Source organism: Pleuronectes platessa, chromosome 22, assembly GCF_947347685.1.
Source record: "Pleuronectes platessa chromosome 22, fPlePla1.1, whole genome shotgun sequence".
Taxonomy (NCBI): Eukaryota; Metazoa; Chordata; class Actinopteri; order Pleuronectiformes; family Pleuronectidae; genus Pleuronectes; species Pleuronectes platessa.
Genome location: NC_070647.1, coordinates 19,021,883 through 19,034,747, shown reverse-complemented (window position 1 = coordinate 19,034,747; position 12,865 = coordinate 19,021,883). Strand labels below are relative to the sequence as shown.

Here is a 12,865-nt window from a genome sequence, read left to right as displayed (position 1 = left end):
GGGCCGTTCCCGCCTGCTTCAGGGGGATCGGACGTCTTTCAAACAAACGAGTCAAATGTTAGTAAAACGTTGTTTGTTGTTTCAGTTGTTTATTGTTTACAACAAGGCTACATCACCGATGATGTCATGGTGTCAGTCTCTCTCACTTTGTGGAAAAACAACTAAAATTCAACCAAAGTTAAAAAGGTCAAAGGTGACGCCAAATCCACCAGATCACGCCCCCTCAGGCAGCCGCTCAGCCAAGAGCATCATGGGAATTTTTTTGGCTCATTCAATGGCACGGACAAAAAAACATCACGACCAAAGTCCCAAAAATAAATCTCTTAAAAACTGTTGACCAGGCACGTCCTCCGATTCATCAAGATCCAACAGGTGTGATCCGCATCAGCTCACTTAGTGAACTCCTCCCAGTCCTGGCCCCGCCCTCTTTCACCTGCTGCAGGTGAGTTCAGGGGTCAGGGGTCAGGGGGAGGACTCAGTCTGTTCAGTCAGTTCTCACTCTGTCAGTCTGTCAGAGAAATTCATCCCGTTTCACACGTAACCTCTTAACGTTCTCTCAGTCGCTCTTCCTCCTCCTCTTCATCGTTCTGTGGATCCTCGTCTGCAGTTGCAGATTTTTGCCGTCACCTCTGAACGTTGGTCAACAAAACATTTAACCTGAAGAAGAAACAACAAGGTTGAAAACACAAGAAGGTGTGAACAGTTACCTGGTGTGAACAGTTACCTGGTGTGAACAGTTACCTGGTGTGAACAGTTACCTGGTGTGAACAGTTACCTGGTGTGAACAGTTACCTGGTGTGAACAGTTACCTGGTGAGGTGTGAAGGTTGCAGCTATCGGAACAGTCTGGTGAACTCTCTGATGGCCCAACACACGTGTTTACACTCCTCAGCACTGAACAAACACAACAGATTTAGTATCTCTTTTCTATTTCTAACACATCAGCCTCACACACACAGTGCAACACAACAGCATCACACAACAGGCGGCCGGCTGCATAGTTATGCCGCTGCTGCTTCAGGATCATTATTAGTTACTAATGAGTCAGTTTTAGAAATTGAGTGCATGTGAAGATCATAAATCAAGTAGCCTCAGTATTTTCACATTCAAATGCAAGAACATGTCAATCATATTTCATATTAAGATTCTAAAGATATGACAAAAAGCACATCTCTTATAAATTAACTCTTATCTCTTTATCTCAGAATAAACCTATACTGGCTCAAGTGAAAAGGTCCAACTTGAATTAGCTTCAACTTCCACTTGAGCTCAAGTCGTTCCTCTAACACAATCCAGCCCTAAAGCCTGAAACATGCTTCTGTGTTTTCACGGGCCCGTAAGCACAAGAGCCCGTCCGGGTCCCTTACGTGCTTATGTATCTCTTCTTACGTGCTGACGGGCGTCGACCCACTTTTCTAAAATTTACGGCAAAGCTCCGCAAGCTCACTCAGCCCGCAAGGCTGTGATTGGTCTGCTCTACATCCCTTCTGGAGCTGCATTTCCGGTTTCATGCCCCGTAATACAGGCAGAGACAACGGGAGATTTTAAAAAGAAGAATGGACAACCGGGAAGAACTCCTGTCGGAAGAGGTCCGAAAGTATGAGCACCTTTACAACCCGTCGATGTCCGAGTACAATCACCGTGTGTTTGTAATGGAGAACACGACTGGTAGAAGGTAAATAAACAGTCAACAACGATTGCCACACCCACAAAGGAGGCGTCTCTCAGGTGGTCTTCGACAAAAAGCATTACTCCGCCTAGTGTTCTGGCGTGGAATTGCTTTGTAAGACGCACAACGGTTGGGGAAGCATGAATGAAAACGAGTCTTGCGCCACAGCGGCGTGAAAAGACGCAGACGCATGTTTCAGGCTTAAGAACCAAGTCTGATCCCTCAAGCTGTCCATTGAACTAGTGAGGACCAGCAGAATGTTCTCACAATGACAGACACATGCACAGACGCACACAGATCAGTGTGTGGAGGTAAACTCTGGACTCGTCTGAACTTGCTGTAAATTTGTCCTCGTTCCATTTGATAAAAACCGGTCTCAACATGAATCTGTCAGGGTTTTTAAACTTCAAATAGTTTCTACTCGTTTGTTTTTTCCTTTCTGCTCTGGTAGTGTGTTGCAGTTTGTGGCCGACATGCACGCAGAGTAACTCAGGTTATTTCTGTAGCTATAAATTACCAATGCTACCTGAAGACATGAGTCAGATGATCCGATCACAAGTCATCACTTCACACCTGAGTTGTGTCTGAAATCACTTCTCACTGTAGAAACACCATGACTGCAGTGAGCTCATGGGCAAAGAATAAAACTCTTTCTACTCAGTTCATTGTCTGTGCACTGGTAATTAGGTTATTGTTGCAGGATTCTTACATTCAACAATAACATATGAAAATCAAAGATCCCATACAAAAAAGTTTAATGGTTATTTTCACTCTACGGTAAAAAGCTTATTGAATCCTTAAAAGTAGGAAAAGACTTGTTACATATTTTACAGTCACAACTCACTGGCTGTGTTTCTCCTCTCGCCATTTTACTTCCTGTCACTGCTGCTATTGTAATGCATGATGGGATATATTGCTCAGTCAGTGACCATCGGATGTGAACTTTTTTCATGATGCACTGTGTGAAACAATGAGTCCACAATGAAGGGAATATAAAAATGTCACTATATAGTGATATAGATATATAGTGAGTGATTTCGGACACAGACACAATCCACTTTAACAACACCTGCTCTCAGCTGTATGTTCGCTCTGCCAGCCAATCAGAAACTTTTATTTCGCTGGTTCTGTTAGAACCTCATCAGGTCTGAGTCTCTCCAACAGAACCATGACCTGATGCCTCGTGTCATACATGTTTACGTTCCATGTGTCGATGTCATACGTGTTGCAGGTGTCTCACCTGGTGACCTGTTTGTGGAAGTCAGTCAGCTGTTTGTGTGTGACTGTCACGGCGCCTCCTGACGTCTCCTTTGGTAAACCTTTCAGAGCGTTTTCTAACCAGCGACAGAGCGTCTGAAATGACAAAGGTCACAGAGGTCAGAATCCACAGGCACCGCCGGACTGATGCTTCTGCTCAGGTGTTTACTCACAGGTCTGTCAAACGCCATGACCTCCCACAGAACCTCGGCCACGTCAGGAAGCGTGTACGGCGGCAGACAGAAACAACACGAGTGCATGAGCTGAGTGACCAGCTGCTGACCATGTTGCTCCATGGCCTGACCAATCAGCTGCTTCCGCACCTCAAAGTCCTCCTCGTGCTGCAGAGGCATGGGTCACATCCAAGAGGTTAACAAGTCAAATTATCGATATTATTAATTTATATAATAATATTCTTCATGAGACATTTTAAACTTCAAGCTTTTCCCCCAAAAATACGACTTTCTTTGACACAAATTTGTTAGATGAACGTTAAACTTCGTTGACTCACGTCGTTGGCGACTCCGGTGTGAATCAGATCCCGGACAAACTTCATGACGCTGCAGTTGGCGTCTCGATGGTCTAATGAGCTGGCAGCAATCGCACACTGGATGATGCTAATGATGATGCTGCTGCTGAGTAACGTGACTGGACTCCGCTGAACAAACCTGGGTGCACACAAACACACACGTATCAGAGGAGTGAACATTTGGTGTGTAAACAGGAAGCGATCAGGTGACCTGCACTCACCTGGTGGCTAGTCTGAACAGGTCGTCCACGGTATCGGGATGATTCCTCAGACCGTTGGCCTGATCCAGGAGCCGGAAGGTCGGCAGACACAGAGCCTGGAGGAGGGAGAGTCATGTCACCATCATTATCTAAATGTTTTACCATCAGACTGGATCCTGGTGAGTTCACCTGCTGCTCAGGTGCATCCTTACCTGTAACATGTCGAGCAGTCCCTGCCTGCAGCCCTCCTCCATGCCGTACTCATCCACCAAGATGCTGCCCAGGTAGAGGAAGCAGGAGTGTGGATACACCTGGTACACACTCACCATCTGATCACAACCAACATCCAATCAGAAAACAGCTTAACAGGTAGATTCATTAAATCAGGAGAACGATTTTCTGTTTGTTTCTGACATGTTTTGGTCAACTAAACAATCTGAGGAAAATCTACTGATCATGAAATCCAACCAATCCTCTACCAAGAACAACAACATCGACTGTACAGGTGTGTCACACAGCAAAGGTGCTTCAGAGCCGCTGCTTCTCACCTGAGTGACGAGTGGCTGGAGCAGGGAGGCGGAGCCTTTCCCAACACATCTGACAGCGAACCTGAGACAGCGACAGCATCGCTCCACTATTCTGTTATCAGCCTGATGAGTGTTCAGAGTGTCCGACAGCACCGGCCAGATCTACAGAGGAGTCACATGACACACGCATCATCTACAGAGGAGTCACATGACACACGCATCATCTACAGAGGAGTCACATGACACACGCATCATCTACAGAGGAGTCACATGACACACGCATCATCTACAGGTGAGTCACGTGACACACGCATCATCTACAGAGGAGTCACATGACACACACCATCTACAGGTGAGTCACATGACACACGCATCGTCTACAGGTGAGTCACATGACACACGCATCATCTACAGAGGAGTCACGTGACACACGCATCATCTACAGGTGAGTCACATGACACACGCATCATCTACAGAGGAGTCACGTGACACACGCATCATCTACAGGTGAGTCACATGACACACGCATCATCTACAGAGGAGTCACATGACACACACCATCTACAGGTGAGTCACATGACACACGCATCGTCTACAGGTGAGTCACGTGATGAAGTTCATGAGGGGTTTTACCTCCTGGATGACTTTCTGACAGGGGTGAGTCTGTCCATTCTCTACGATGGGGTTTGTGTGTCTGGGGGGGGAGGGAGGTAAAAATAAATAAAAATAAACCTTACAACAACAATCACTGTCAGTATTTGTTCATTTATATAAAGTTTGACGACTGGTGAACTCACCTGAAGATAACAGCCAGTCTGTCCAGCCAAACCGTCGGATCAGCCGATTTACCGTTTGTAGATTCTTCTGCTAAAAGCTGAAACACAGATAAATATATAAAACGTGAAAACTGGACAGAGGTTTGACTTCTTTTAAAAAGCATGTTAACATAATTTTTTTTAATCTAAACATTAAAAATGAAACAATTAAAACAATGAACTAAAGTGATGTAATTTATTATAAAAACGTTACAAGATGACAGGACGTGTTAACACTAACCTTCTTCAGAGCGATGACTTGAACCGCACAAAGGTCGCTGAGACACTCTGCAATCTTCTCTAGAGGAAGACGAGCCAGGACCAGAGCGGTACCTGTGCAGGTAAACCACACATGTGAGCGAACTTGTGTGAGCTCAGAACCTGTGTTCTGTTTTAAAATGAATAACATGTCACCTGACTGATGAGGTCACCACAGGTGGGCTACCATACCTTTGAGCAGTCCTACGGCTGCCTCTGTGGACAGGGCGAATGAGTCGAGGGAGCGAGCGATGTCGAGCAGACCCTGGAAGTGTTGAGCCATGTGATCTCTGCACACGGAACAGATGTTGTGTATCGCCTTCGCCGCCGCTGACGCCAGAGGTTTCTCGCTGAGGCCTTTCATCAGGTAACTCAACACAGGGTCTGACAGGAAGTACACAGTTCAACACAATAAAATACCTTTCATCCGAAACACACCGGAGACTCAGTAAAATGAATGCCAACATTTTCCTGTGAATATTTGTTTGGATAAATGTTCAAGGAAACAAAAGTTGGAGGGGAATCCGACAAAGGTCGGATTTCAGATTTCATTTTTCAGACAGATTTCTCCTACCCAGGAATCGTGGGTTTCTGTCTACGACCTCGCTCATCTCTCCAACCAGCTCAATGCTCGTGTATCGAACGGCCATGTGGACACTTTCAGGAAGTAGAACCACCTGCTGCAGCACCTCCGACAGCGTAGGGTTGTTTTCTCTGGAAATGAAACAGCCCCAGGACAAAGTGGTTTAAAATGAATTTAAAGAAAAATAAACAGTCTCCTAAAATCTGAATATGTTCAACATTTCAGCTTCTGTTTCACAAATATCTTCTCCCTGTTCAAATCGTTTCAGCAGATGAAAGGAAACTGCAGATACTCACGGATCGACACTTTTCGCAATCGCAGCCATGATGAAAAGAACAGCTTCCGTCACCTCCCAGGGGGGGTTCCCCTCTTTTAATGTAGAATATAACTGAGAACAAGCAGAAACTCTTTTTAACCAGGGCTCCAGACTAACTTGTATTATTTGCAGTGGTGCACTCAACTTATTCATTTAGGTGGACAAGCACTTCATTTAGAGACACCCGAAATTTGTCCCTACCTTTTTGCCACCAAGATAATAAGCAACGGTTTCCCCTAATCTATCTGATTCTAATCACAATATCAACACTGATCACAACATAATAATCGATACTTCTCTTAAACAAGTAAAATCTTTTTCATAGCTGCATGCCCATTCATTCGTTCAGCAAGACATTTGACAGGCTGCCTCGCAATTCTCTAAGCAGGAACAACTTGAAATATCAACAGCTGTTTCCCAGAGTCACTGACTCGAGCTTTGTAAACTAAAGTTACCTGAGAAAAACACTCCATGGACCCGACAAGAAAAATTACGTCTTTAACGAGGTCAGAGACTCTCATCCTGAACTCTCCAAAATCATCTGTGTCCTCAGGGATTCCCTCCTGTTGAGAGAAAATTATTTTGCATTGATCGAGATTAAGAATAAAATGTTTTCAGGAGTTACACACTTTACCAGTTAACCACCAACAGTTAGCACCGTGAATCCAGTCTCCAGTCAAAATGATTTTAAGATCAGAGTGTATATTAAAGTTCAGGATTCCATCAGAATGTCAGTGTAAACAGGATTTGAACTCGTACGTGGTCTGGATCCAGCTGACAGTGTCGAGCCAAACAGTGCAGAAGTCTCTGGATGTACGGCCTGAAGATGGTGTGAAGCGCTGCATCATTAATTTTATACAGATGTTCTCCGAGACGGTACCAGAAGTTAAAGGAAATCTCCACCACCTGGAACACAACGACCAGAAAAAAAATAAATTTAATGATTAAAATTTCAACTAACTAAAACCCAGAAAAAAAGATATATATTTATATATATATATTTGTATAGCCAATGTTCACAAATTAAAATATGTCTCATAGATCTTAACAAGGTGCGACATCCTCTGTTCTTAACTCTCAACAAGAGGAAGGAAAACTACCGACAAAAGCATAACAAATAAAATAAACAGAGGAACTTCAGAGCCACAGGGACGGACAGAAGCACACTAGATGCTGCGTGCAGCTGAACACATCAACTAACACTGTGGGTGTTGGTTATTTTCGTACCTCGTACTGTGGGTGTCCTGCACAGATCAGCAGCAGCTCCAGTGTCCTCAGGTCGCCCATACCCTGACCTGGACTCCTGACGGTCGTCTCTAGAAACGTCTCACAGAGTTCGGTGAAGATCCTGCAGTAGTTCAGCACTCTGACAACACACAACAAATCATACATGTAGCTGAAAACACACCGACAGTGCAATAAACAACAATTGGAAACCGTTTCCTCCGTGTCCTCACTTGTCAAGGTCTTCTCGGGCTACAGCCATGTGATAAGCCGTCTCCAAGGTCAGAACGCCCTGGAAGAGCTGTAGAGCCAACGCCATGTTGGTGTCCACATTTTCTATGGCGTAGAGAGCCGAGCAGACACAGTCCGACGCTGCCTCATGGAGGTTAGTGGAGGTTTCATCCCTCTGCTATAGAGACAATAGGAAACATCAACAGCTGATGCAACACTGGTTTATCACTCTCGAGGTGATTTATGCCGACATCCCTGTAGACCTGCAAGATGATAAAACAAGAATGAGTAATCCTCACCAGGACTTGGAAGAGAACCATGAGCAGCTGGTTATTAGCCATGAAGTTAGTGTCGAGCACTCCCAGGTTGAACCAGCTGCCGAGACAACGAAACACTTTGATGAGCATCTTCTCATTGTCGCCCGTCTTCTCCACACATGACGTCTGAAATCAAACACAGAGAACGTGACGTTGCATCACCTGTCCTCTGAGTCCAGATGACAGTCTGATCTGAATCATCATCTCATCGCTGTACTTTGAATCTGACAAATGCTGGTTTGGGTTATTGATATCAATCAATAGTAAATCATCCAAAACTGAAACATGATTTGCAGATGATCAATAATGACTGAAAAACAAGAAGAATGATCACATCATTAAACTGCTGATGAAAACCAGAAGGTTTTTTCATCAGTTGATTAAGAACATAAATATAAAGACTAAGATACAGACGAGTGAAACCTTATTTAAATGTTTAGTCTTGTTTCATTAATTCACACTGGAGATCGTTGGTGTTTTTGTTTGTAAAATAATGTGACTAAATGTTATTTGTTTTAATGTGTGTTAAACCATCCCTAACCCTCCACACTGACCAACAGGAAAGTGTTTGACACGAGAACGAGAGAAACATTGAACCAATAGAGGGCGTCAGAGGTAGAGTGACACAGACCAGCAGGGTGACCACAGTGCTGGAGTAAAAAGCCAGATCCTCGATGATCTCTGTCCGGCGATTGGCTCCGATTCGTAGAGATCGACTGTGAACTTCTTCTGGAAGCACAGTGAGGATCTCCACCAGGAAGGGCATCGAGCTGATGTCATTATTGTACCTGAGAGGAGGCAGAGACACGGACAGGTGAGTCAGATCATCAGAGGATAAATCAAACTGTCCTTCACTCTGGACAAAGACGAGTCTTCTGAAGATTCTTCATCAGACTCGTCTCTTCTCCATCGTCTTGTCACTATAATCACTCGTTCTTCCATGAAAATATATTAACTATCTGTAGACGCAATCGTCTTGATACTTCCTTACTACAATCATCACTTCCTTTTTGTAAAGAGTTGAAATTATGTGAATTCTTACTTTTCTATGAGCGTGTGAACGCATCCTTTCCAAGACGCCATCTGAAGAGCGAGATCTGCGATCGCTAAAGCCAGCTGACACAGAAAACAGATCAATCAACTTCGGAACTGATCAGTGTTATTGATCAGGATCAAACGTATTTATTGATCCTCAGAGCAGATGTGGTTTATTGCAACATCAGGACAGAACAAACGATGAAATATTAACACAACATATGTGTGACACTAATTTACGGAATGTAATGAAACTATAACGTGTTATTCGTTAAGGGCTGGTTCAGTTCCTCGGATCATAAAGAACAGGTGTGAAAAGTGTTACCTGAGTGACAATGATGGGCGACAGATCTTTGAGGTTCTGGATGTGGGTCAGCAGCGAGTCTCGAAGTGCGTTGTGGGTCTCAGGAGGAAGCTCGAAGAAGGATGTCTGGATCTTCATCTTCATCGTCTGAGCAGCAAAATAACACGACTCCACGTCCTGTTTGAGCTGCAGCAGCTGGTCTGAGATCTCCCAAGCGTACATCTGAGGGACGGACAGGAAGTGATGTCATTACCCCTGTCAGAGTTAGGGTTACGATCCGGATTCAGGATCCGACAACATTGATTAATAACTTAATAAATGTGATCATCAGTTTGTGTTTGATTAGCCACACACACAGGCTGCAGTAAGACTATCACACAGTGCTGTTTAGCCATAACCCTTTTAATATACAGTCACTGATCATCTTTATATACATTCACTGATCATCTTTATATACAGTCACTGATCCCCCGGTCCCTACTTGATTCTGGTTTGAACTCCGCCCTGAAACTAAATCTCACTTGAGTTTCACTCATTGAGAAACAGAGAGGGGGACATCAGAGCTCCCAGTCACATTAACAACATTACATTTAATAACTGATGGATTATTGTATCAGATGAATAAATACAAATGATTGATAGGGTTAACTTTGTATTTATTGTTATAAATTAATAAGAAGGACTGAATTAAACTATTACACCTCTTAATAGTTTGATCTTTAAATCCAGATAAAGTTGTGATCTTTTGCCTGGAGTTTGGTGAACAGCTGTTCGGGTTAACTCGAACCTAACCAGAGATAAACACTGGTCATTGACTTAATATAAATTAAAAAAGCTGCTGCTGTGACGTTTACTCTCTGACGTCAGAGACTACATGACGTCAGATATAAACGTCACCGCAGCGGTGGCACCAGTTAGGCTAACATGCTAAAGGAGCTAGCACACCGGGCCTGATAGAACCTGAAACACGGAACATTCGTTGGAAACTGCGACATTGACTCGTCAGCACCGCAGCGTGTGTGTGTTTGTGTGTGACAGCACACAGCTAACCATGCTAACACGAAGCTAAAGGTTTGCGTTATCATCCATTCATTTAACTAGCTTAGCTTAGCTGTGATGCTAACGGGAAGCTGCGGCTCCTCTGAGACTGCGCACTTCACTTCTCCGGGTGTTTTCAAAGCGGGTCAACATTCACACCCGGTTCCGGACGCAGCACATCCGACCCCCCTAAGACCCCCTCCACCCCTCGTCCTTCAACCCCCGGTCCCCCGGGCTCTCCCATTTTCTTACCGATCTTTGGAGCTCTCCGAGCCACACCGAGGCACGCTCCTTCCCGGCCGGGTCCGGGTCGTGGTACAGGGCTTGGACCGCCTGGTAGACCAGGGTTAGGTTCGGTTTCCCCCCCTCCATATCTCGGCTCAGAGGCGGGATGAGATAAGGCAGAAATTAAAGCTACACGGCGGATCTGAAAGAGTCCTACACGGCCTGAGAATCGACCGCCATCTCGCATTGGCTTCCCGCATGCAACCGCGATTGCATCCCGACTGGAAACACAGACAGGAACATTAGTTCCGCTCATGACGGTAGGGTTTCAGAGGTCCGTTAAAAATAAAATATATTTCAGTCGCTGCTCATTAAACTTCGTCTTAATGGACAAGTACAAAAATTCATATTTCAGGCCATCTAACTTATGGACTTATTAACAGAAATCGTTTAAAAAAAAAGTAAAAAAATAAATTGTTAATAGACGGAACAGATCTATGTTAAATGTTAGCGTTTATTTGAACTGGGTTTGTAAAATTATTCAGAAAAAAAACTTTACTGCGTTTTTTAAACATTGTTTCACTTCGATAAAACCTGTTTTTCAGGAGCCAGAGTTTAACAATGTTTAACTATGTGCTGTTTCTGATCTAAGTCACAGTCTTATGAATGACAAAAAACACTCAAACATTCAGAACGATGACACAGTCTTTTCATTATTTATAAGTAGTGGAATAATATTCATACAAAAAAATTACTTGTTTGTCGTTGTACTTTATTTCAAATTAATCATTGATATTAAAGAACATTGTGCTGCTGACAGGGTGTGAACTAACCATAACCCTAGGGGCTGTGGCTCAAGAGGTGGAGCGGTTTGTCCACAAACCAGAACATCAGCTGCTCGATTCCTGTCTGCCCCCATTCCTTATGCCAAAGTGTCCTTGGGCAAGATACTGAACCAAACTGCTTCTAACGTCTGTGACAGTGTGTGAGTGATGTGTGATGGAGAACGTACATCTGCACATAGGTGAAGTGTTTGAATGGTAAAACTGTCAAGAGCTTCGTGTCATTCAGAAAAGATCGTACATAGATCATTTACCTTTCCTGATGGCGGCAGTGGACGTTGGACTGTGGATTATGGCATCTGATTGTGATCCTGATCGTGGTGGCAGCTAAACATGGACCATTATTTTCAATAAGACTGCTTGATCGATAATATTTCTCCTCAGATACTCGACCATTACTGACAATAATCCATCAGTTCATTGACCTTCAGTTATTCTACAAAGTGTTTATTCTAATAAAAGCTGTAAATCCTCTGATTTCTCTATGTTCTCTATTACTCGTGACATCTGTGGGACTTGTGTCCGTCCTGGGAGACGCGTCCTCACATGTGTCTCTGAGGTTTCTATCTTCTTCACCTGTTAATGGTTTTAGTAGTTCGACTCTTGTTGAGGGTGAAGAACAGAGGACGTCTCACGTTGTTAAAGACGATGAGACAAACTGGGATCTGTGAACGTGGGCTATAAATTGTCTTGATTTATTTACTTATTGAATTCATTGACTTTCAATTATATTATTATTATTTTTATAACTATTTATTCCAACCAATGCTGTAAATACTCCATAGCCCCTATCCTCACCTGTGACTCTCTGAGCTTTATTTACTGTTAATAAAGTCTGCTAGTTTTACTCTTGTTGAGGGTTAAGAACAAAGTGTGATCAATAATAATTTATAATCAATCAGTGAGGTCAAGGATGAATTATCAATGATCAATGATTCCAGAAAATCTTATTGTAGATGACTCCCTGACCTCTTCAGAGTAAAATGATTAAAACACAAAAAGAAGTGGATGTGTGGGAGACTTTTATTGTGAAAAACTGTGAGTGAACTTCCTCCAAACTGAGGTCGTATCATACCCATGCTTTATCCAATCACAGCGTGGTTATGATACAGCCCCAGCTGTGAGGACACGTCATCAATCAATATGATCCTTCTCTTCAAACATGATCAGACGTCCAGGGTCTCGGACAAACAAGGAAACAAACAATCAATCAATCAGTCAGTCAATCAATCAGTCAATCAATCAGTCAACCAATCATCAATCAATCAATCAGTCAATCAATCAGTCAACCAATCATCAATCAATCAATCAATCAGTCAATTAATCAGTCAACCAATCAATGAATCAGTCAACCAATCAATCAATCAATCAGTCAATCAGTCAATCAATCAGTCAGTCAATCAATCAGTCAATCAATCAGTCAACCAATCATCAATCAATCAATCAGTCAGTCATTTAATCAGTCAACCAATCAATCAATCAGTCAATCAATCAGT

General features: G+C 43.4%; 1 protein-coding gene across 2 annotated transcripts; it reads right to left on the bottom strand.

Annotated features, from left to right (window-relative positions):
• Positions 1-69: 69 nt before the first annotated feature.
• Positions 70-10,814, bottom strand: tnpo3 (transportin 3). Of its 2 annotated transcripts, none has more exons than XM_053414939.1 (23): positions 10,555-10,814; positions 9,286-9,486; positions 8,968-9,041; positions 8,557-8,713; positions 7,908-8,051; positions 7,611-7,786; positions 7,381-7,519; positions 6,913-7,059; positions 6,609-6,716; positions 6,134-6,225; positions 5,829-5,968; positions 5,447-5,638; positions 5,238-5,329; positions 4,979-5,055; positions 4,815-4,875; positions 4,203-4,343; positions 3,867-3,983; positions 3,676-3,770; positions 3,437-3,593; positions 3,099-3,266; positions 2,909-3,021; positions 793-893; positions 70-657 (listed from the first exon to the last, which is right to left on the bottom strand). In XM_053414939.1, exons 1-22 carry the CDS (start codon positions 10,672-10,674, stop codon positions 833-835), a joined length of 2,772 nt encoding a protein of 923 aa, XP_053270914.1. In that variant the 5' UTR covers positions 10,675-10,814; the 3' UTR covers positions 70-657; positions 793-832. The 2 variants fall into 2 exon arrangements, with proteins under 2 accessions (XP_053270914.1, XP_053270913.1); XM_053414938.1 differs by having other exon boundaries at positions 810-893.
• Between the last annotated feature and the right edge of the window lie 2,051 nt (positions 10,815-12,865).

Bases quoted from the DNA above. Each gene is read 5' to 3' on its own strand.
- tnpo3 (XM_053414939.1), bottom strand. From the start codon at position 10,674: ATGGAGGGGGGGAAACCGAACCTAACCCTGGTCTACCAGGCGGTCCAA. The intron at 7,060-7,380 runs GTACGAAAATAA...GTTGTGTTCCAG, and splicing joins CAGGACACCCACAGTACGAG to GTGGTGGAGATTTCCTTTAA. The intron at 3,984-4,202 runs GTGAGAAGCAGC...GGTTGTGATCAG, and splicing joins TCCAGCCACTCGTCACTCAG to ATGGTGAGTGTGTACCAGGT.